Genomic DNA, 24,467 nt, shown 5'->3' with positions numbered 1-24,467 from the left:
AAAGAGGATTAATTGCCCTAGGAAGCATTGCTCTTGCAGACACAACGCAACTCTTTATTCACTTCCTTTTGGGAGCAGAAATATCTCCAGAATGTGGAATTGTTTGAGGTAAAAAAGGAAAAGAAAATCCGCTTATGCTGTATTATGAACAAATCCCAATTGCAAATCAAATGAACTGACAGAACTGAACTGTTCAGTGCTCAGTATAACAACAACCTGGCTAAAACTACTACCAAGGTGAGTTTCTTAACCTTTAAAAAGAAAAAAGAAAACAAAACCCAAAATCCAAACCCAACTCAATAGCACCTGCTAATGTATCCTACTCAATTCCAGAGAATTATAAATAATAAATGTTATTCTGCAATACAGAAGTACAGAAGATAGTAAAAGGCTGATACTGGGATACAGGTTCTTGTTATGTGCCTCTTCTCTTTTTTTCTTAAAGTTTCTTTGCAACATACACTAATATAGGCTGATAATTTTGGATATATATACTAAAGTAATACTTTTTCTTACAGGTGAAAGTTCTGAATACAGAATAAATCAGGAATAATCCAGGCTGCAAGGAAAGTATTGATCATGGATTTGTAATGCCAGCAAATGAGAAAATGGACAGGAGATCAATAACACTCATTAGAGGTTTTTCTACAGCTCAGTTTTAGAGTGACACTAAACACAAACTCCTCATGATCCTGAACAAGAATGGTCAGAAAATCTAGCACTGGATTTACCAACCTGAGAACAAAATCTGCAGGCCAAAATGCTTCACTGTAAAGTACTGAAATATCTTCTACAGAATATCTCAAAGTTTTATTGCTGGAGGTGTGCATGTTGTTTGTCCACATCTACTGATTACCACTTATATTACCTTCTTTAATTTTTTCCTTTCTTTCCTCTGCAACTTCAATATGCTTGCTTTACTAGTCTAGGGCTCTTGGGACTGCCAACATAAGAGAACAGAATTAAGGCAATATAGCTGAATGATAGAAATTGGAATTTGGAATGTATGCTAATACATGGATGATATAACCTCCCATAAACACTGAAGGACAGCTGGGACTAGCAAACACAAAAGATAAGTTAACAATCTGAAGAATTAAAGCATTGTTAAAAGTCTCATTACAAATCCTGTGCAATGGGGAAGTAAGGCTGACATCTGAGCCATTTTCACAGTCAGTAAAAGCTGGTAAAACAAAGCAGATCCCAAGAGGACAAATAAGAAGCTTTTCAACATGGGAACAACCAACACAGTCATCCTTGGAGGTTTTCCAGACCCAACTGAATGTAGGCTGGAGCAACCTACATACAGGCATCCTGCCTTAAGCAGGAGGTTACAGTACATTACCCTAGAGATTGCTTCCAATGTCCTCTGGATCTTATAACATACAATGTTTCTGTACATTGTTACATCAAAATTAGAACACAAGATTAGGCAAAAGATTCACAGACTAATTTTAAGAGTGTCTGTAAACACAAAACATCAAACCCTTCAGGTAATGCAGTGTAATAAAGTGCCCTTGTTAAAAAACCTCTGAAAACAACAAAAGAAATTGTTCTGTTAATGAGACAGAAAGGCATTTAGAATCAGTCCCTGGTAAAATTACAGAGCTTATTTTGTGAGATATTTGAGAACACCTGAAAGACAATGCAGTCACTGCTCACAGCAAGCATGGCTTCAGGAGAGCAGAGTCCTGCTTATCCAACTCAATATCCTTTTAAGACAAAGTAACCCACCTTGAAAGGATGAGCTTTGTAATTTTTTTGGATTTCAGTGAAGTTTTTGATACTCTCTCTCTACAGGAGATATCTCTATAAAATGTCCAGCACACAGCTGAATAAACACATAATGGGATGGGTGAGCAACTGGCTCATGTGTCAGTCACAAAGGGTGTCAGTGAATGAGGTGACATTAGACTTGTCACCTGTCATTAGTGGGGTTCCACAGGGCTCCATCCTCAGCCCTGAACTCTTCAACGTCTTCATAAATGACCTGGATGAAGGACTGGAAGGGATACTGAGCAAGTTCTCAGATGAGACAAAGCTGAGAGGGGTTGCTGACTCCCTTGAAGGCAGAGACTTTGACAAATCAAGAGGGATAAGCAATCAGCAACCATCTGAAGTTCAGCAGAAAAACTGATGGATTCTACACCTGGGATGGGGCAAGCCTGGATGGACAGACAGACTGGGGAATGAGAGGCTGGAGAGCAGTGCCACAGAAAGGGGCCTGGGGCTCCTGGTTGAAGGCAAGTTATACACGAGCCAGCAGTGCCCTGGCAGCCAGGAGGGCCATCCCTGTCCTGAGGGCATCAGGGGCAGCATGGCCAGCTGGGCAAGGAAGGGGATTGTCCTGCTCTGCTCTGCACTGGGGCAGCCTCACCTCCTGTGCTGGGGGCAGCTCTGGGTGCCACAAGGTAAGAAAGCCTTTAAACTACTGCAGTGTCCAAAGGAGGCAATAACAAGGGTGAAGGGCCCTGAGGGGAAGCCATGCGAGGAGTGGCTGAGGTCACTGGATCTGTTCAGCCTGGAGGAGGCTGAGGGCAGAGCTCACTGCAGTTACAGCTTCCTTGGGAGGGGGAGAGGAGGGGCAGGCACTGATCTCTGCTCTGTGGTGACAGGGACAGGACCTGAGGGAATGACCTGAAGCTGTGCCAGGGGAGGTTTAGGTCAAATATTAGGAAAAGGTTTATCACCCAGAGGGTGGCTGGGCACTGGAACAGCTCCCCAGGGAAGTGGCCACGGTAGCAACCTGATGGAGCTCAAGGAGCATTTTGACACTGCTCTCAGGCACATGGCCCTGTGCAGAGCCAGGAGTTGGACTCCAGAATGCTTGTGGGTCCCTTCCACCTCAGCATATTCTGTAATTCTGAAAATATACACATTTATGCAATTTTTCATAACTCAGGAAAAATGTAACTAAATACATTGAAAGTACATTCACAATGGTATCAACACATATTCAGGATTTAAGATGGGGCTTCCGAAATGGTGGAGAAAAATATCTCTTAGACTTTAGCTTGTCCTCATGAATAAACATCAGTAAGGACAGACAGGAATTTCAGAAAAGGGGCTGAAGAAAGAAAATATTTATCTGCCTGAAAGGCTGAAAGAGATAGCACATTAAATGCAAAATATTTTATTTATTGCAAACAAAAGCTGTGATAACAACATTGCACAATACTGAATTTTAAGGTTTTGAAATTCTCAAAAATCACTCTTGTGACTTTTTTGCTCTATATATATCTTTATATTTTTACATTAGTTTTACATTATGATAAGAGTAAATTACTTACAGAAATTAAGACAAATTGTATATAGCCTGCGACCCTACTAATGTTTCATTTATATGTAACTGAGTGTAACCATTTAACTTTGATCTGAAAGGATGATCAGATTCATTGCTTTGCTAATCATACAACAGAATGATACAGTCTGCACCAATAGTTTTTTAAACAATTAGAAGTATATGGGAATTTACTGTGTGCTGTGTGTTTTCTACAAAATGTAGGCAATAACTCACTTTGTTACTTTACTACAGCAACAATTTCTCCCTTTTGTGTAAGATCTCCAGTAAAAATGCAGACAAATGCGTAAGTCCAACATTTTCAGATCCAGTGCTGAACAGCCTGGAGGGCAGTAGTGAAAGTCCTGAGTGCAGGATGGGTCCCTCGATGAGCCATGAGGAGAGACCCGGCCTCTGCACTGAACCCTGCTTCCTTGAGCTGCTGTGCAATTTCCTCCACATCCCAGCCCCCCTGGCCCTGGTTAGCCAGGAGGTGGTCAATGAGGCGTGGGCAGAAGGCCGTGGACATGCACTTCACCACCAGCTTGGCATTGAGCAGCAAGGAGAGTATTTCAGCATCACAAGTGGAATCATCAACCTGCAAAGAAAGAGAAATTCAAAGTAATTAACAATTAATTACCAGGTACAGCCATCAGCTAGAACATTTCATGATGGCTCTGACTGCACAGTGTGACCTTCAAAGTGAGAGGAGTATTCCCCACAGATTACCTACAGGGATATAGACTTTGCATATGTCAGAATATGTAAAGGTATGTCTTTAACACTCTACCACATTAATATAAATATCTGACCTGCACAAAGTTAAGGAATAAGAATGCTTAACAGTCTGGGATTACACCACCAGCTTTATAGACTTTTCACAGGTTTTCAGTCCCAGTGCAGCACAGATCACACCATTTAGCTCCATATCAAGAATGACAATCTGAGGAAGGTCAGAGCAGAGTATATTAAATTTTGGTCACTTTATATTAATATATTACATTACATTTCACATGTTAATATGACAGGCAACATTCACAGACTCAATCAGCACCCACAGCAAGGATGAGATTTTCAAAAGAATATAACATTGAAAGATGTGAAACAGAGCTGCTACCTCTGAGAGACATCCTGGATGCCACAAAAAATGTGGTAACTTGATATATGGGAACATAATTCTCTCTTGAGAATCTTGTCTGTAGCTTTGCAAATAACATTATAGAATACTTTAAATTCTATTTCAGTTAATTTTGATATGTCCTTCCTGGTTTCTTTGAAATACAGTGCTGTGTTAATTTACCACTTAATGAAGCACAATTGAACAACTACATACAAACAAAAAAGGGACCCCACCCACAGGGACCTTGACAAGCTTGAGAGGTGGCCCTAAGCAAACTTCATGAAATTGAACAAGTCCTAGGGCATGGACCTGCATCTGGGCTGGTGCAATCCCAAGCACAAGTACAGGCTAGGCAGAGAATGGATTGCGTGCAGCCCTGAGGAGAAGCACCTGGGGATGTTGGTGGACAAGAATTCCAACATGAACCATCCATGTGCCCTCACATCCCAGAAAGCCAATCAATCCTATGCTATGCTGCATCCCAGGCAGCGTGGGCAGCAGGGCATGGGAGGGGATTCTGTCCCTTTGCCCTCCCAACCTGGAGTGCTGCACTCATCTCTGAGATCCCCTACATAAAGCATAAAGACATGGACATTTTGAAAAGAGTGCAGAGGAGGCCACCAGGATGCTCAGAGGGCTGGAGCACCTCTCCTATGGGGACAGAGTGAGATGCTAGGACTGGAGACATTAAGGCCCTGGAGACACCTCACAGCACCTTCCAGTACATAAAAGGGGCTACAAGAGAGCTGGAGAGGGACTTTTTACAAGGGCAGGGGGTGACTGGACAAGGAGGAATGATGAAACTGTAAAAGAGCAGGTTTGGATTAGGTATTAGCAATAAATTCTTTATTGTGAGGTGGTGAGGTACTAGCACAGATTGTCCAGAGAAGCTACAGGTGCCTCATTCCTGGGAGTGTTTCAAGGTCAAGTTGGATGGGGCTTTGAGCTACCTGGTCTAGTGGAAGGTGTCCCTGTTCATGGAAGAGAGATTGGAACAAGATGATCTCTAAGCTCCCTTCCAAGCCAAACCATTCTGTGATTCTGTGATAAAAACAGGACCAGAGGAGGGCTAGACAATAGTATTAAGTTACCTTATTGTAACTTAATAAGGTGCACTAGTTTTCAATTAGCGCACCTTATTAAGTTACAAATAAACTTATCAAATTATGGTACATTTACAAAACCACCTCCCAGTTTAAAAGCAAAAAGAAAATTGCCTGATTACTTTCTGCTTAATTTTCTATAAAAATTATGTGCTAACATCCATGATTGGTACCAGGGTATCAGCAAGTAATAAACACCCTATGATAAGTTATTTAGCACCCCTGAAGAGCAATTCAACTGCTACACAGGACATGACTACTCCACAAAGGGAGATTGGCAGTGACACTTCACAGTTGTAATCAAGCCATTTTTAAACTAATTAGCACAGAAGGTCCAGTTTACAAAACGGTTCTAAGAACTGCAGGGATGTCCAGCCTTTAGGCTATCCAATCTTAATCTTCAATAATTTAGTAACTGCCAAAAGTTAACGATGGAAATGTTTTCCTGTTGAAGACAGGCTGATCATTAAATAAGATGGGCCAACAAACAGCTGAGCACGAGCCAGAGTGTGCCCAGGGGGCCATGAAGGCCAGTGGCATCCTGGCCTGGATCAGCAATTGAGTGGCCAGCAGGACCAGGACAGGGATTGTCCCCTGCACTCAGCACTGGTGCGGCCACACTGCAAATCCTGTGTCCAGTTCTGCCCCTCGCACTTGCAAGAAAGACACTGAGGTGCTGGAGCACGTCCAGAGAAGGGCAATGGGCTGGGAAAGGGTCTGGAGACATATGAGGAGCTGCTGAGGGATCTGGGAGTGCTTATCTTGGAGAAAAGGAGGCTCAGGGGAAATCTGAATTTCCCCTGAATTCAGGGGAATTATTGTTCTCTTCAACTGCCTGAAAGGAAATTACAGTCAGATGGGGGTCAGCCTGTTCTCCTAATTAACACGTGACAGGACAGGAGGAAGCATCCTCAGGTCGTGCCAGGGGAGGTTTACATTGGATATTAGCAAAACATTTCTTTATGGAAAGAGTTGTCAAGCATTGGAACAGGTTGCCCAGGGAAGTGGTTGAGACTTGGTTTAGAGAGGACTTTGCAGTGCTGAGTTAACAGCTGGACTTCACAGGTATTTTCTAACCTAAACAATTCTGATGCCAAAATTTCTAGTGTTGGCATCTTGCAGCACACCATGGAGCACACTAGGCCATTATCCAAACATCTGCCATCTCTTCTGAAATGGGGCTGAAGGGATATCCTCTCGCACCTTGAAGCTCTGTGTGGTCTATTCTTAACTTGTATGTAGAATGGGACTTTACACAGGGCTTCACTGTTTGACTATATGAACATAAAATGCAAATAGGAATTACAGTAGTGAGATTGAGAGCAGATGCAAGGTTTCATTTAAATTTTTTTAGGTTACTATTCAGTTAAAAAAACCTGCTATAGATTAGTGTGATTTCATATACCAGAAATGTACAGAATTGGGAGAGACAAATCTGAAAGAAGACTGTTCCTAGCACAGACCATTACACATCTGAGCTATACTACAGGGATGAAGATACCCATGCAACCCACAAGCACAGAAACTTGTCTGCACTCACAAAGAAATGAGATCAGTAACAACATGTAACAATACAGCTCACAAAAAGGCTCTTGGGTTGTGCCCCACAGCTCATCCTTAGGCCCAAACAGATCAGTAGGTTAAAACTGATTAACATTTCCCATTTTCTGACTTGCAAACTGTCTGAAGACCTGGTAAGGAAGAGGAAACTTTTGTAATTTAGTTGTCTCCAGGCAGCTGGATGGAGACACATGATGGCGACCAGACCCTGTGAATGCATTTTGTGCAGTTAAGGCCACTGTCTGTTCCACCATTCTTTGGGAAGTCACGTGGGGTCTGGCAGGTGTGGGAAGAGCACAGAGACACCAAGGGTTAGTGAGAATTGCATTTAAAAATAGGTAGCAAAGAAAGCTCAATTGACTAATTTACCAGTTTTACAGCTCCAGATCATGCCAATTTTGGGAGTATCAATTGCACATATAAAAACATTTCTAGTCATTAGTTTATATAAAGACAACAACTTACAGAGATTGTCAATGAATTGATACATGTTTACAAACCTTAACTGAGACACCTTATACACTGAACAGCTCTGTTTAAATAGAACTGTAAGATTTTCTTTTAATTAAATCATTGGAACTGTAGCTTAAGACTACATTTATTTAAAAATAATTTTAAATCAGAACAACAAGCATTAAAGTAAAAAAAACCTACTAAAACAATATAAAAGGCAAACACAGAAAGCATTTATTTTTAAAGAACTACACCACAGAGAGTATAGTAAGTTTTTTATGCAAGAAATTGCTCAGCAAAACTACGACTCTCCAAACTAAAAAAGAGACAGCTCCAAGGGCATAGGGCAGATAGCAACATCACCAAAATTATAAAGGGATTAATTAAAAACATTATCTTATTAAGACAGTAAAAAATAAAAAGCATCAAATTACCCTAGAGGGATCAGATTATGAGAAAATAAAAAAAAGGCTTTTTTCGCTCTTGAATTCTCTGTCAAATGATACTTGAAGATGTAAAAGCTCATCCAAGTCTAAGAAAAAACTGCACAAAACCAAGAAAAGAAAACCACTGGCAATTACTTAGCAGATACATAGAGCTGAAAATAACCAGAAGTTTGGAAAGTATTATTTCAGAGAAAGAAATACTGTACATCTGCTCCATTCTTACTCCTCACTGGACTTGTAATTCTTACATCTGTTCGAGCCAGGATGCTGTTCCAGATGGCATTTTGATCCTCAAAATATTACATTTTAAAAAATATTAATGGAAATCAACCTCCAGAATTATTTTTGCTTGCCATACATACCAAATATTTGCCTACAGTAGATACAGACTCCTAAACACACTACATTTTCATTTTCAAAATCATTCTTTACAGTCTGTAAGACAGTAAAACCCAGCAAGTAAAAAACAACCACCTTACTATCCCAGTTTTAAAAAGCTGTCTTTTCTGGGCAGACAGCTCAGTCAAGATCTTACCAATGAATCACTTCTGATCTGCCTGCAGATGCAGAGCCCTTGCTATCCCAAGACTAACTAGTCTATAAAACTAAGAATATTGCTAATCCCAGAATCACTGTTCCAGTGATATGGAATGCAGCTGACTGCAGTTTAAAGAAGTCTCAGAGGTGCAGGTTATCTTCTGCACAGATTAAAACCCAGTCACTTTCCATATTGTGTGAATACACTATGACCTACGATAATGACAGAATCAGAGTGTATATGTAAGAGAAACATCATTATATGCCTATCTAGAACTCCATGCTAAGGGTGATAATTTTTTCATTACAGTAAAATCCAGAAGGTTTAAATGGGAGTAGCTTTCATTTTTCATATCCATCTCTCCCTCAGGAGAATTTGTCAGCATAGATTTAGCCTGATGCCTACACACAATGTCCATGGTTACAAGTAAAAAATCTAATGTGGATAATTATATTAAGGAGAACTGACTTTTTTCCCTTGGCTTTCCTATTTAGGTATTGGTTAATATCGGCTTCCAAGCACTGAGGTGTAGGCATTCAAGTGGTACCTCTGCCCTTATGAGAGCACTTGGAAGTACTGCATCCAGGTGTGGAGCCTCCAGCACAAGACATGGACTTGTTGGAATGGGTCCAGAGAAGGTGATGAAGACAATCTTAGGATCACCTCTCCTATGAAAACTAGCTGACAGAGCTGGGGTTTTCAGCCTGGAGAAAAAAAGGCTCTGGGGAGACCATACAACAGCCTTTCAGTACAACAGAGCTGGAGAGGGATGTTTTACAAGAGCATGGAGTGTTAGGATAGAGGAAATACCCAATCTAAACCAATCCCCTTACTTCAAATGGTTTAGATTGGATACTAGGAAGAAATTCTTCACTGTGAGGGTGGAACAGGTTGCCCAGAAAAATTGTAGATGCCCCAGCCCTGGAAGTGTTCAAGGCCAGGATAGCTTTTGGCAGCCTGGTCTAGTGGAAGGTGTCCCTGCCCACGCAGGGTTTGGAACTAGATGATCCAATTCCCCATCAGCACTGTTTGCACAGGCATCCAGAGGCTCTGGCATTACCAACAAGCAAAATTTCACCCCTAATTTCTGCATCAGAAAACCCATAAGTTACGAAAGGGAAGGGCTGCTGATGACCTAACAGCAGTAAAGAACTGAAACCGCAGTTTCCCAGAGTATTCCCTTCTCCAATACTATTCGAGATGAAAGCGCTTCTCTTTTTATTAGTTCCTGGAGTACAGATCTATAGAACAAATAAATAAGGGGAAAAGAAACAGGTGACATAAAAATTCCTGGAAAAATAAACTGGAGAAAGATATTTTATCATAATTACCATTAGCTTATAATTTAACTATTTTTTTAAAGATTAAGCCCCATAAAGTCAATAGCCATAAATGGCATACACTGGAGAACACTAGAAATTCCATTATTGCACACAAAATGTGTGATTGCTCATATTACATTTTTCAGTAAAACATGTTATGAAGGTAGATTCAGTACTTCATCACTGAAATTATAACATGCAAATAAAGCTGAAGTACTTTTTCAGACTAAAGCATTTTTCTTATTCCATTTTCTATTAAAGTATTGATTGAACAAGTATTGCACTGCTTATATTAGCCCCCACTTGTTTGCTGTTTTAACATTATAGGTACCAACAGGCAACAGAGTATTTAGTTACCCTCTCAGATGTATAAAAATCAGTTTTCATCTCTGAAAATGCACAGTGCACAGACAACACTGAAATCCCTCTCAAAAACAATCTGACTTTTAAGGGCTCTATTAGCAGCAATAAGATTATTTAGGTAAACTGTTTTTTTTTTAAATTACTCACACAGTACACAACATAGGGGAAGAACAGTTATTTCTGTTACTCAGAAAAGACAAGCAGCAGTTCATTCAAAGACACACAATAAAAAGAAGGGTCTGCAATTTCAAAAAAGCTTACGCAAAAACTTGGTTGGTTTATTACAGGCAAAAGCTGCACAATTTCTAGTATCAGCACTTCAGCATCATCCTTAACTGTAAACATCCATAAAGCTGTCAGCAGCATACAACAAATGGCTAACTAATACATCCTATCAGCAAGCAAGTGCTGTATTTTTCTCACAGCCATGTTTGGGAGCTGTGTTAGCACTGGACTGGGGAATCAATAGCCATGATTCCCCTCTGCCAGATGTTATTTGTCTGTTTCCTGTTTAATGTAAGCAGAAATGGCCTTCCTATGAAAAATTAATTTAAAATTTGACAAAAAGCATTAACTGCCTGAATACTGTTTTTTAAAATGCAAAAAGTATGCATAGAAAATGATACTGAATAAGCAACATTGGCATAGCGAAGTAATATATGCTCTTTCAGTACAACAGCAAACAATGTAATCATAAGAGATGCATACAAAACAAGGAGTAAGAGGTACTTTTTATACACTATAGGAACAGTTTTTACATTTAGCACAGCACTCTTCTGTACTAGCTGTTTTTCTAACACTGTCACATTCCAGGTACTGGCTAAGCTCTATGCCTGGTGTAATAAAGTCAACAGTTAAATCTTCATTGACTTGAAGTAAAACATTAGACCAAAGCTAACTGCTTCAAAAATTCTAGGTTATTCAGCACTCTTGCAGAACTATATGCTCAAATTAATACTGAATTTAGAAGGAAAAACTAGAAAAAACTTATCAAGCTGCCTCCTGTAAAAGAAAGCCAAAAAACCCCAAAATTATCTTGGGCATGCACAGGTATACAAAATGCTTTATACCAGCAAGAAGCTAATAAGGTTCCTGGCCCTAAAACTCCAATATAATGTAATCAGCCTAGAGTGTAGGAAAGCTGGAGCACACTAGAAAGAAATGGCCAGTTTCAAGAGCAATACAATTAGTAACCATTCAGTAGGTGCTACTGCACAGCATTATGCTTTAAAAATAGTTAAATAAAACTTATTTGGACACTTAGTCCTGCTGACAAGCTTCAGAATTAGTCAAAGAAGTCAATTTTAAAAGGCTAACAAGAACACAGATGAGAAAGTAAATGCATATATCACATTATCCAATTTGTGCTTGCTTTTCAATGAGATCGTCTTGTTTAAAAGTTACCAAAAAGCCTTGTTTTGTAGAAATAAAATCTAAAATTGAAGGTGGTAAAAGAAAACAATCAATATACTATTGTTTTGGTGGTTAATATTTATGCAATTGTAAAAAAACACAGAAAATTTGTGGTTAGGAGACTAAATTTCAGCTTTTTGGGCATTCCTTCTTATTTGCTGAAAAGCAAATGCACAGGGAAAAGACAGTTATGTAATGTTATATAGCAAGTGACATCTGCATTAATGGCTTCCAGTTCTGGCCCAAAGAAAAGGACAGTATTTAGATTTCTTCTCCAGAAACTCTGGCACCAAGTCTGTTTAGAATGGCAGGAAAGTCCCCGAACATCTCATCACATCAAAACCAGTCATATAACAGCTCTCCAAGTGTATATAAACACATGCCACATTTGTCAGAAACAAGCTGAGTCATCTGACATACTATTATCACTTTAAAAACCCCAAAGTGAGGGAATATGAACACAGAGGTAACAACCTACTTCATGTATCAGAATAGTTTCTGTTCCACCACACTGACATAAAACAGCATACACCAAGTATTCAAAGGAAGTGCTATGAGGTTTAATCACTCAAGTATGTATAAAAGCTCTTACCAGCCCTGTGTTACTGCTCACTGTGGACACAATAGCTGTGCAAAACCTTAACAATGGTAAGTGTCTCAGCAGTCTCTGCTTACTACACCAGGATAAAAGAACTAACTTATTACCTCAGCCTCTGAAAGGTAGTTCATTCAACTGTTCATACCTTAGCAACAGCTGTTATCTGCTCCAGTGCCACAGCATGAAGGTCTTGGTCTTTGCTTTCTACCAGCAGTTTCAGGGATGGCAGCAGGAGGGACTGGTTAAGCAGCAGCAAACATAATTCTTTTATACACTGAAATAAAAAGTAAATTCTCTCAGTGTGATCGCCGAAGTTACTAACATCATCATTCACAATGAAATTTATGAAAATTTTATGTCAAATACAAAATGAAAACCACACTTCCACAACAAATGAACTCCCTGTTGGAAACAAATCCTTGGAAACTAGAAAGAACAAATTTTAAAAATGTAGCATACAGGTTAAAGTGCAACATTTCTTAGATTAAGACAAGGCAGGTACTGAATCACCATTACAACCAGGAGTTTTACTGAAAAATAACAGCAGTCCCACAGCTCTCTGTGGGACTAACATATTTTTTGCTTACTGAAATACTGCAAAACACAGGAAGAAACATTGACAGACACCTGTGACAATTCTGTAACTCAATTATGCAATCAGAAAAGTAGAATAAAGAGGAAATAACAGCACATACCAGAGCTGAATAATGTTTCTATTGCAAAAAGCTTCAAAATTTTATACAATATTTTACATAATACAGGTTTAGGAAATTAAGTTTCTGCCATTGATCTATTTTCCTATATCTGATAATAAACCATAAATTTAGCATCACACAACTTCAAGATAAAACTGTCCAGAAAATACCTTCTAAAATAAGGTGTTTTATACCTTTATATATAAGGTATTTTTTATAGAACATCCCTTAACAAATCTATTGTGCACTTCTAAAACTTTACCTTTTCCCTTAGTTAAACAACCAAACAACACGTCCTACATGTGAGCTGTTCTATTTTCCTCAGTATTGTAGTGATTTGTCCATTTACACGTCAAAAAGTATTTCCACCTACAAATTATATTATAAATCAAATTATAACTTCCCTTTCCCTTTTTGTCATTTCTGAGAATTTAGGTTGCTTGTCACAACCACTTCTGAATGAGGCCCATCAGAGATGTCCCATTTTCCAAGGCACTTTACGCTAGGGACTCTGGATATTGTATGGTGGTTACAGTGAAAATGGCATCCATCTCTTAAGAGATGCTCTCTGTTTCACTCTAACAATTTGAAAGCAATTGTCAAAGGAGCTCATCAGCTAAATATTAAGCTAAGAGAATGCAAGTCATGTATTTTTTATGTCTTTTGAACTTTAATGATAACTGTAACAATTTAATGACCAAGATGATTCACACATTTAGTAGCATAGTTTCAGCAGCCGTGAGCCTAAAAGCCTAATTATTATTTGAAGAAGAGGAGACATTAAATACTCCAAATATAATGTACTGCACAGATACATGGCTTTGCTTGGGACAGGAAGCTCTCTGGCTTTTCCAAATTTATACCTTCAAGAAAAACAGCCTAGAAGGATATATTCCATTACAGTAAGCTCTGAGTCACTAAGGCAGGCCTTGTTCTCTTATTCAGACTTGTTCCTTTAAACTCATATTCAGTACTGCTACTGATTGTTGATGCTTTAAATCACACAATATACCGAGTTGGAAAGGACCCACAAGCATCATCAAAGTCCACCCTGCACAGGACCATCCCCCAGAGTCACAGTACATGCCTGAGAGCAGTGTCCAAATGCTTCAAAAACTCTGCCAATCTTGGTGCTGTGACCACTTCCCTGGGGAGCCTGTTCCAGTGCCCAACACCCCTGGGGAAAGAACCTTTTCCTAATATCCAACCTAAATCCCCTGACAAAACTTCAGGCCATTCCCTCAGGTCCTGTCCCTGTCACCACAGAGCAGAGATCAGTGCTTGCCCCTCCTCTCCCCCTCCCAAGGAAGCTGTAACTGCAGTGAGCTCTGCCCTCAGCCTCCTCCAGGCTGAACAGAACAAGTGACCTCAGCCACTCCTCACATGGCTTCCCCTCAGGGCCCTTCACCATCCTCATGGCCCTCCCTTGGACTCTCTCTCATACATTAATGTATTGTATTGTGGCAACCAAAGCTGCCCCAGAGCAGAGCAGAGCAGAGCAGAGCAGGACAATCCCCTCCCTTGCCCAGCTGGCCATGCTGTCCCTGATGCCCCCAGGACAGGGATGGCCCTCCTGGCTGCCAGGACACTGCCGGCTCAGTTTGAACTTGCCATCAACCAGGAGCCCCAGGCCCCTTTCTGTGGCACTGCTCTCCGGCCTCTCATTCCCCAGGCTGTCTGTCCATCCAGGCTTGCCCCATCCCAGGTGCAGAATCCAGCACTCTCCCTTGTTAAACCGCACACAGTTGGTGATTGCCCATCCCTGTGATTTGTCCAGGTCTCTCGGCAGGGCCTCTCTGTCCTTGAGGAAGTCAATAGCTCCTCCCAATTTAGTGGAATGGGCATGATTGTTGTGAATGATATGATGTGGATCAAGGAATAAGAAGACTAAATAAATAAATTAGGCTTTGTCTGAGCATTCATATGCTTATTAAACTCATGGTAATTTCATATTCCACTGGATTGCTTTTGAGCTGCATACCTGCCATTCCAGCAAACTTACTGAATGAAAAGTCATGGATTCACTCTACACGTCTTTTCTTGAAAATGTATTCACACCAATATTCAGAAAAATAAATTCTGAGAGTCATAAAATACATCTGAGCAAAACAGCAATTTTATCATGCTTGGTAACACTTCCCTCTCAAAACCAGCTGGACAAGTAGAATAACTTTCTGCCTGATGGTAGCATGTTTAGCAGACATACTCAGTCTTAACTACCATACCCAAGTACAGAAGAAGCCATAATCTCTTCTGAAGAAGAAAGACACATTCCAACAACTGCACTTCTTTTTCCACAGGAAGGGACTGGACAGCTTGCCAGCCATGGAAGACTGTCCAAATAGTACAAGTATCAACTTCTATCACTGCCACTAATGACTACAGGGCTGCTCTGGACAGGAATTGAAAACCCAAGCCCAGGAAAGAAGGCATCACCCACAGCACTTCTCAGAGCAACATAAGTGCGTTTCTGCTTTGCAGTGAGCACTTGAAAGCATTCAAATATCTGCTGCCTGCCATGAGAGGCACTGCTTAGAGGGAGTTTGATGTTATCTGTGAAAAGGCCAAGGGAAGCCCAATTCAAAATCTGAATTACCATTATTTAGCCGAAACTTTTGTATGACAACTTTTGTCTTCTCTCTAGCTATGCAGCTATCAGTGGCTCACTGTGACATCAGCAAGGCAAATAACCCATATGTCATAGGAGTCTGTTTTGGGTCCAGTATTTTTCAGTATTTTCATGGATGGCTTGAAGGGGCAGATAATGAGTACAAACAGCATTATGTCTGGAGAGGCTAAAAACAGACTGAAAAACACCATTTAAATTCAACATTATCTGAAGAAAATTAGCAGACACAACAGTGTATGGACAAAATCACACAATCTAAAATCATATATAAATCCCAAGAAAAACTAGCTACAAAAATTAGAAAAAAAGGAGACCAACTGTCTGCTGTATTATTACAGGAGGTAAGTATCTCAGCCTCTAGGACCCCAGGGTGATTACAGATAAGGGACTAGATGCATTCTCCCATGTTAACTGACACATGACCCATAGGCTGAGAGAAACACATGAGATATTCAGAGGAGTCACATTTTTAACAATTACGGGGTGGAGAATGATTTATCGCTTTCTAAAGAGATTAATCAGACAGTCCAGATGTTGGACAGTCCAAGCATGTGTCTTCCAGGCAAATAAAACAATGCTTTCTTCCACTAAAAGGAATGGAGGTATCTAGCCACTGAATACTGCAAATTAAAACCCTAAACAAACAAACAACCCCACAAAATACCATCCCGCAAAGCAAACACAGAACAATTAAAGCTATATAGCTATCCAAAAGACATTTAAAAAGTACTTGGCTTAAAAAGCTAGATAGATAGTAGGAATGGAATGAGTGGAATAAAAAAAGAGTTAAATCCTTCATGACTATATCCAAAAATGTTCTAACTTCTAGACCACAAGAATTGAAGTTATATGTGTTTTCCATTAAAATCTTTGGCAAGGTTGTAATGGGGGAGAACTTGAATGGCAAATGTTTTTCTAGATAATTAACTGGTTTCAGTTTTTAGAATTCTATCATTCCAGATCTGTCATCTTACTCAGTCTATATACTGAAATGTCAAATCATCTAAACAGGTCAATTGTCAGTGATCACATTTCCACCTTATTCAGCGACATAGCTGCAAATCTTTGAGCACCTAAGTACTGTTGCCATACATACAAATAAATTACTTAAATTCATACATGCCATTCCTCCTCTTCCCAAGCAGTGACTTATAGGAATACAGCCTGTGTTTGTAGGTAACTGTACAGCTACACATTTTAGTGCAACTTCTTGTCACTGCACAGCATTCTAGCCATAAAAAGGTATTTTACATCAGTAAGGCTGTTTAAACCTTGATGATTGGAATAACTTCTTATCTTTACCTGTGAAGTCATACCTACATGGTGAGTTCTTTCAACATCCTGTAATATAAAAAAAAAACCAAAAAAACCAACAAAAAAAAAAGCAAGGCATCTCCAACCAAAGCTGTATATCAGTACCAAAACTCTCTTTAAACAGTGACTTGCCATGGAGATCATGGAGAAGTTTACTCAACTAAGAGAAATGCAAATCATGACCCTCCTTGAGCAGAACTCTTGGTGAACTGTCTGCTGTATGACAGTGACACTCACAGGGATTTTTCTCCCTCGGTCACTGAGGTGAAGCAGAACATTCTACTTCAACAAAGTTCAGCTACTCCCATGCAGACTAAGATTGTGAGTTTACAAGCTATAATGCATCATTTCAGCACCTTACAAAGAAAAGTTACATATAATTTACCAGCCCCAGGGACCTGCCTTCCAGCAAAGAGTTTTGGTGGGATTAGTAAATGTACTTATCATTTCAGTTTACTGCCACCTTCTGGAATCACATTTTACAAAGATTTCAGAACTTGATTCAGATGAGTGTGTTGGATTAGGAAAAAAAAACAAACAACAAACAAAAACCCACACACCCACCTGTCTGTATTTTAAACAGAATGTGTTGGTTTTATTCTGCTTCTCTTTCTAACATCAGCTGTTTTCTATTACAGACAGTGACTGCATAAAGATAATTATACGAGATTAATCAGCCTACTAAAAATATGCACAACTACTCTGAAATTGTGTGAAGTTTATTAAGAACTTCTCCAGTCTGTCTTCATTAATATACAGTGTTTACATACAAAACACTTCAATAATTTTATACTTAGGAGATGTTTGTATTGAAGTATGCTTACATACTTAGGGAAGACAAGTTAGGATATCATAGTTACTACTCAGCAATTAATTGTATATTGATTTTTTTTTCCATCACCATGTTTTTCAGGGGTTCCTCACTAAATCTTTAAGGATTTATTGGTAAGAGAATTACTGATAATTTAAGTAACAATTTTTGCAACACTGATTTAAATGATAATAGATTATTAAAGCCTTTCTACAAATACATTACAGAATAATTTATACTGAAACAGACTTACAAAGATCAGCTAATCCAACCAGCCTCCAACTTGAAGCAAGTCCAACAAAATCAAACTGCCTGTGATCCAGTCAAGACCTAAATACCTACAAAGGTAGATTCTCCCTGTCTCTTCTAGGCATCCACCCTAGATGGACCCATTCTAATATTTCACTACTTTAAAGATGAAAAATGTTGTCCTTGCAATGAGAGTTTTTGATGATGTAACGTCTCTATTGCCTCTTGTCCCATCACTGAGCATGTCTGAAAAGAGACTAATTCCTCTCCTTGTTTCCTCATTTGACTACTTAAACACATGACCTCCCATAGTCATCTCTTCTCAAGACAGACTGAATCCAGTTCTCAGCCTCTCTGTTACCTCTCCATTGGACTCAATTGAGTACAGCAACATCTCAATCCAGTACAGCAACATCTTACCTGTAGCTGGGACCTTGAAACAGGACTCACAGGACTCATAAGCAGGACACCCAAAGTTAAAACCTACCTTGACAGGGAGCATGTGCTTTGTTTCATACAAAGAACGGCAAATTTTCAGAATTTCATTTCCTGTCTTCTCCTTTTCCTCAGGTGGGCACTTCTGCAGCATAAAAGTCCCCAGTTTCACCCAGGGATTATCATCTGTGCATGATCTGCCCAGTAAAAAAAAGAGATGTGTATAGAATATAAATATACATATAGCATTTTCTGTAGGTTGTTTCTCATGTGACTTAAAAGCACAACTTCATGAAAGAAAGATGAAAGTTTTGAGACAAGTCACTGTCCGTAATGCCACCACTCTTTCAATACAGCAAAGAAATTTAAATTACATGGAATTATGACATGCTTATTGCAAACCCTGAGGAATTAGACACCAGATAAAGACTGATCACATTGGAATAGCACAGGATCTTGTCCTGGCTTTACACCAGCTGATTTCCCAAGCAGAGTGGTATCAAGGGAAGGGTGACAGGAATCCAGCATTCCTAATTTTGTTTGCTTTGATCACACTCTAACAGCTTCTGTTTCTCAAGTATCTGTCTCTTGCTTCTCAGAGGAAACTATATAGGCAGATTCACATTTTAATTTTCAGGTCCAATGAGTATAGACAAAAATAAACTTTCCTCCACAGCCCATCCAAAAAGGGTAAGGAAGTGAAGTTACTTGCATCTGAACTCTGCTAGTAGACATCGATACAGTTACATTTGTTTTACATATTTAAAATGTTCTTTTAATTCCTCACAGAACCTCATGCTATGTCACCATTACAGAATCAGACATAGACAGATGGCAGACAGTAGATACAAGTAAATTTCATCATGCAGGATAGCAAACACAGTGTTTACTGTGAAGTTTTTTCCTGTTGCTGCAACATTTTTACATTTTTTCACCTATAGTCATTATTTGGTAGATCATGGAGATATTTTGGATACTTTTGTTAGGAACAGGTGTACTGGCTAGGAGTGGATGTAGTGACAGAAATGGGTAACAGACCACTTTTAACTGATAGCACAAAGCACAACACTGGAACACACCTACACTGCCATTTTTCTAATGTAAATTAAGTTGATGCATTTCAATTCCCACCTACAGTGGGCTAAAAGCATGCACAGTTACAGCTTATATAATGATTGTATTAAGCCACAATAACACAAACTCTATGTTCATCTGTGCATAAACTTAAGAAGGCACAAGAGCTATTTTAAAAATCACCCCATCAATTTCTCTGGTCAGTAATCAGCATCCCAAAGACATGGTAAACTTTCCACTTTAGCTCAAAATAAAAAAAAAAAAGAACAAAAAAACCAACTCACAGCAGGACCAAAAGTGGCAATTTAGTATTATAATTTAGTGAAAATTAAGATACTCATTTAGTAAATGTGACAAGAAGCAGTAAAGTGCTGTCAAAGTGCTGCTTTTCAAAGTTATTATTTTGCAGCAATTGTTAAAGCAACACATTAATATAATTGTAAATGGAGTCTGTTAAGAGAGTCTGTTTGGATTGACATACCAAGTGTGTCTGTCTGACAGCTCTGGAGAGGACAACCACCGATATCTACTGTTTCATACATAAAAGCTCTCTCCTGCTCATCGTCCACTTCCAAAAGTACACACTGTAAACAAGTAAAGGCAGCCCCACACGCAGCTGTCATTACAGCCCAACACGAAAACCAAACAGAGAAGCTAGGAGTGGGAAACTCTGAATGCAAATTAAATAGAAGTCATTGTCTTTCTTCCTTCTGACAACTTAATTGAGCCTTTCCATCAGTCACAGTCACTGAGCACAGAGCTGCCAGAAGTCTGGCTGGGAGCAGCAGAGCTCCTCCTCTCCGCTCCTTTCAATGTGATGGGTTGAACCCCAAGATGCCAGATTATTCAGCAAACACAACATGAGGCACTGAATCTGTGAATTCCCAGTCATGGCAGAAGAAGGAAAAAATCCCTGAAGCTCCATTTTTGCCACTGGTTAAAGGGATAGCTCCTGCTCTGTGATCCATTTCTCGCTTGGAGGCTCAGAGTCAAAATCAATTTCCATTTCTACAGCTGCTGTCCCCAGAGCACATTAAGAAAATCTCTAGGAATTTTTCATCAGAAGAAGGAAACAAAAAATCACACTACAAAACACAAAAATAAATGGAAATATGCAAGGCCATGAAGGCCTGCCATATGCAAATCTATTTAAGTATCAGATTATATAGTTTACATACATAAAGCTTTATTCATCACAATTCCTTACAACTCCTGTGCCCTATTAACAACTATCTGCTATCTCTAATTAAAACCAAAATTAAGTTACCAAAATGTGATACCAATAGGAAAAATTCAGTTTTCTTCTCTCCTGAATTTTACTTTAGTAACTGTAATTGTAAAAAAATTATTTCTCATCATGAAAAATGCAATTACTTCAAAACCACAGCAGAAATACCTTACATTTTTCTCCCAACACCAAAAGAGGAAAAACCGGGATTAAGACTAAAAAAGTGAACTAAAGTACTGAGTCTCTAACACTGGGGTTATTTCAGTTCCAAAACACCTTATCAATATTTATAATAAATATAAAAAATGCCTTTTGAATGTAGGCAGCAAGTTCCAAAGGACTGCGGAGCTTCAGGTACTGTCAATAACTTTTTTTAAGAAACACCTTTATGAAATGTTTAAAATGACATCTGACTATGAGCCATCTGGGTGGAGAAGCATGCATGCATAACAAGGGTATGAAAATAAAATTTTAAGAAGTGTACAGCTTTGAGAGCTGACTGAAACAACCAAGCTACCTCTCTGTTTTCTCACAGTAAACACAGCATATTATGACAAGAAGAGAATCATACTTGTGATAATAAGTATTATTTTACCCGGAGTGTTTCAGAAAACAAGAACTCAAAAAACCATTACGTATGGACTTACTAACACAGAGGTTACAAAAATTAAAAGCCTACCAAAAACTCCCTCAAATCTTAGTTCTTTTATTTCTCCTTCCTTTTAAACCTTTTACAGAATGTAAATTGTGTTTTCCAGCTTTATATTCAATTCTAAGTATTAGATATTTACTGCTAGGTTGAAAACCTAAATTCTAAGTATTCACATGACTCACACTTGAATTCCCCAGTTCCTGTAAGGATTGTTACACTGGCTGGAAACAATAAGCAATAATGACCCTCCTTCTGAAGGAGAGGAGGAAAAAAAGAGTAAAGAGTAAACAAACATGTTAATACATATAGTTTTAACTTCTTGATGCTTTCCTCTTTGCTCAAAAATTTGTTAATACAACTTGCTTTAAAATGAAATTGCTGAAAATACCGCTAAGAACACAGTTCCTGTTCTTTACATTCAATCATCCTAAAGATCGGCTTTTCAGGAACACATGCACACATACACACACAAACCCCTAGGCTGCTAAGCATAGCTGAATGCTGCTAACATGGAATTATGGAACAGGGGAGAAGAGGGAAGAACTGTGACTCTGTAATTGCCTAGGAGCCATAATAACTACTCTAGACTCTAAAAGAGCTATGATACAGGTGACCTAGGTATTTGCAGAAATTTTCACTTCCAAGACTGATGAAGTCAAAGAGGTATCCCCCTCTCTGAAATCTGATCCACAGTTAGTTGTGACTACACCTTTTTTCTTCCTTTCTTTCTGGTCTTCACTGTAGGAAGTCAGACTGAAGGAACATAACACCAAGAGGTAGATATAATAATGTGATTTTTTTTAATGTACTCTGTAACAGAACAGTAGACAAGAACTGCCCATATACAAGAAGGGCTCTCCTTTCACAAACTCTTTCGTCTTTCTGTTCAACACAAAGCAAACAGATTTAGCTAATTGCAGCAGTATTTCACTTGACCTTTTGTTCTTTAAGTTTTAGATTTTTGTTAAAGGTAGTGTGGAGATTATAAAAAAATTTGACAGTTCCCACACACTGAGGCATCCAATTTTCAATTACAATCAAAACTGAAACTTAAAATGGAAGTTGAAATATGAATTTGTGACAGATCCCACAGCAGTCCTTGTAATTCCTAATGTACTGAAAACAATTTTTGGCTTGTAAAACTGTCACTAAAGAATTCAGGTTATTGCTTACCCAGAAATTCCAAACAAAGTGCAAGCTTGAATGTGCAAAACTTTTACAGATTACCTTGCAACCCACCAGTTCTCTACATGTACATAAGATAGTTACTTTTCAGAAAAAAGATAAGCCTTAACTTTTCTGCAAAATCAATGTACATAAACACTTTGTGTGTGAATGTAGTCCCCAAGTTAAAATAGGTTGTAATCAATACACCTAAGTAATCCAAAATAAATACCACTTAATAACTCTAAACTAACTACTGTCAGACATGGCTAGCCAAAAAATTTATTAATATTACTGCTCTCTGAAAGATACATAATCCTTGCCTCTCCACACGAGTTTATTTGAATACTTATATCTTAGAAGTGATTAGTTAAAAAATTAGTTTAAAAATTTAGCTGCTGTATTCTATACTTTCAAATCTATTTAGAAAGTCACAGAAAAAAACCCAAAGAACTGATAAAATATTTTATTGCCTATAGTCTGGATGTTCCAAATTACTTCTTCCAGTTAATATCCACTTTATGGGTGCAATTCTAAAGTCTTATAATTGTTTTAATCTTAAATTGGTTTGGATGCTTTATTCAGAGACAGAAATAACAGGTAGTGATCTAGACAAGAGAAGTGCCATTTCATGGTACCATTACCCTTCCAGGCCTCCTGCAGACTGTCTGCCACATCCATCTGAACATCAGCATCTTTCAGAGGCCTTTCTGCAAAGTGCAACTTTGAATATAAAGAACAGTCAGAACTTTCTGTTCTTTTTTTATGGACTCTGTTTATACTGCTAAAAACAAGAGCAAAACACGTAGCTTGAAATAATAAGTAGATAGAACGCTGTCCAGTGCTACAGTTCAGGCAGTAAAATGTTTTTCTGCCTTCCTTCATCACAGAGACTACATATATGTATATACAGGTTTTACAAGAAATGGATTGATTCAACTCTGCTTTAAATAAACCATTTATTCTTCCCAGTATGACCCTTTCCAAAGGATGCACCCCTACCAGCCACTGACTATTCAGCTACTGGACTGAGAACAACATGGTATCAAGCTAGACTTTGAACTCTTTTCTTACATGGCGGTTTGAAGAAACACTCACCCATTGCTCCTGTCCATTGGCGGCCAAGCCTGAAGCAGCAGGACCAAGTGCTGAAACTCAGACAGACTCTGACTAGACTCCAGAAGTCCCAGGAAGAGATGGTATCTTTTTTCTTCATTTTCAATATCTGTTATCTCTACCTGAAAGAGACAAAAAACAAACTAACTAAACCAGATTATTCTTTTATCCCCAGAAATAAATGATTCAAAAGCAATTGCTAAACTATCTGTGAAGAACATCACTGTTCCAAAATAATGCAGGAAACACAGTAAACATAATTTTCCCAGAGACCCATTTTCTTATCTCTCATTTTCAACTACATGCAAATAAAATGCGAAAACACAGAAGCTGTGGAATGACTTAGGTGGACATTCCTAGAACAACGTAATCTCACACATGTACATTCTTTGATTAGTTCAGAGGATCAGATCTCTGTCTTCTTCACACAAACAAAAAATTCCGTAAATTTCTTTTTCAGACATATACACACACATTTTCAAAGAATGGCTATGTCCAGTGCTTTCCTAATATGTACTACTCTCCCTCATCCATGAAAATTCAATAGTTTGATCTGAATTTACAGCACCTCATCATTTCTCACCTAGAAAAGAGCCTTGAAAGATGCTTCTCAATTCATCTCCCCAGCAAAGAACGCTTGCTAACAACACAGTATTTCTCTGTACAGGTGTTTGTACCTAAGGGGAAAAAAAAACCCCACTGCCCTATCAGCTCCCTGACAATTCTGTCTTGGGACAAGTGCCTATATCTGTTGCAAACCTGCAGCTTTTGCCTGGACTTGAATTCACTCCAGTTGATGACAGGTTCTTTTAAAGATAATTACTGCCTGCAGTTTCATGGTAAAAATGTGCAGGGTAAAAGGTCTGACTGTCAAAGGAAGGTTGCTGTAAATGAGAACCAACTT

The 24,467-nt window shown here is 38.9% G+C and overlaps 1 protein-coding gene across 1 annotated transcript in view; it reads right to left on the bottom strand.

Annotated features, from left to right (window-relative positions):
- Positions 1-3,117: 3,117 nt before the first annotated feature.
- NBAS (NBAS subunit of NRZ tethering complex) overlaps positions 3,118-24,467 on the bottom strand; it is a 160,890-nt gene continuing 139,540 nt past the window's right edge. Inside the window, exons 49-52 of the mRNA XM_054279753.1 lie at positions 23,546-23,685; positions 18,382-18,526; positions 12,342-12,470; positions 3,118-3,878 (exon numbers count right to left, since the gene is read on the bottom strand). Coding sequence (XP_054135728.1) covers positions 3,603-3,878; positions 12,342-12,470; positions 18,382-18,526; positions 23,546-23,685 — 690 coding nt within the window. The 3' untranslated portion in view covers positions 3,118-3,602. The remainder of the gene's footprint in view (positions 3,879-12,341; positions 12,471-18,381; positions 18,527-23,545; positions 23,686-24,467) is intronic.

Source organism: Melozone crissalis, unplaced genomic scaffold, assembly GCF_028551555.1.
Source record: "Melozone crissalis strain CALT ecotype California unplaced genomic scaffold, PUWL_Pcris_2 ptg000027l_1, whole genome shotgun sequence".
In the NCBI taxonomy this organism is placed as follows: domain Eukaryota; kingdom Metazoa; phylum Chordata; class Aves; order Passeriformes; family Passerellidae; genus Melozone; species Melozone crissalis.
The sequence above is the reverse complement of the archived record's forward strand: the minus strand, read 5'-3'. Positions and strand labels throughout refer to the sequence as shown.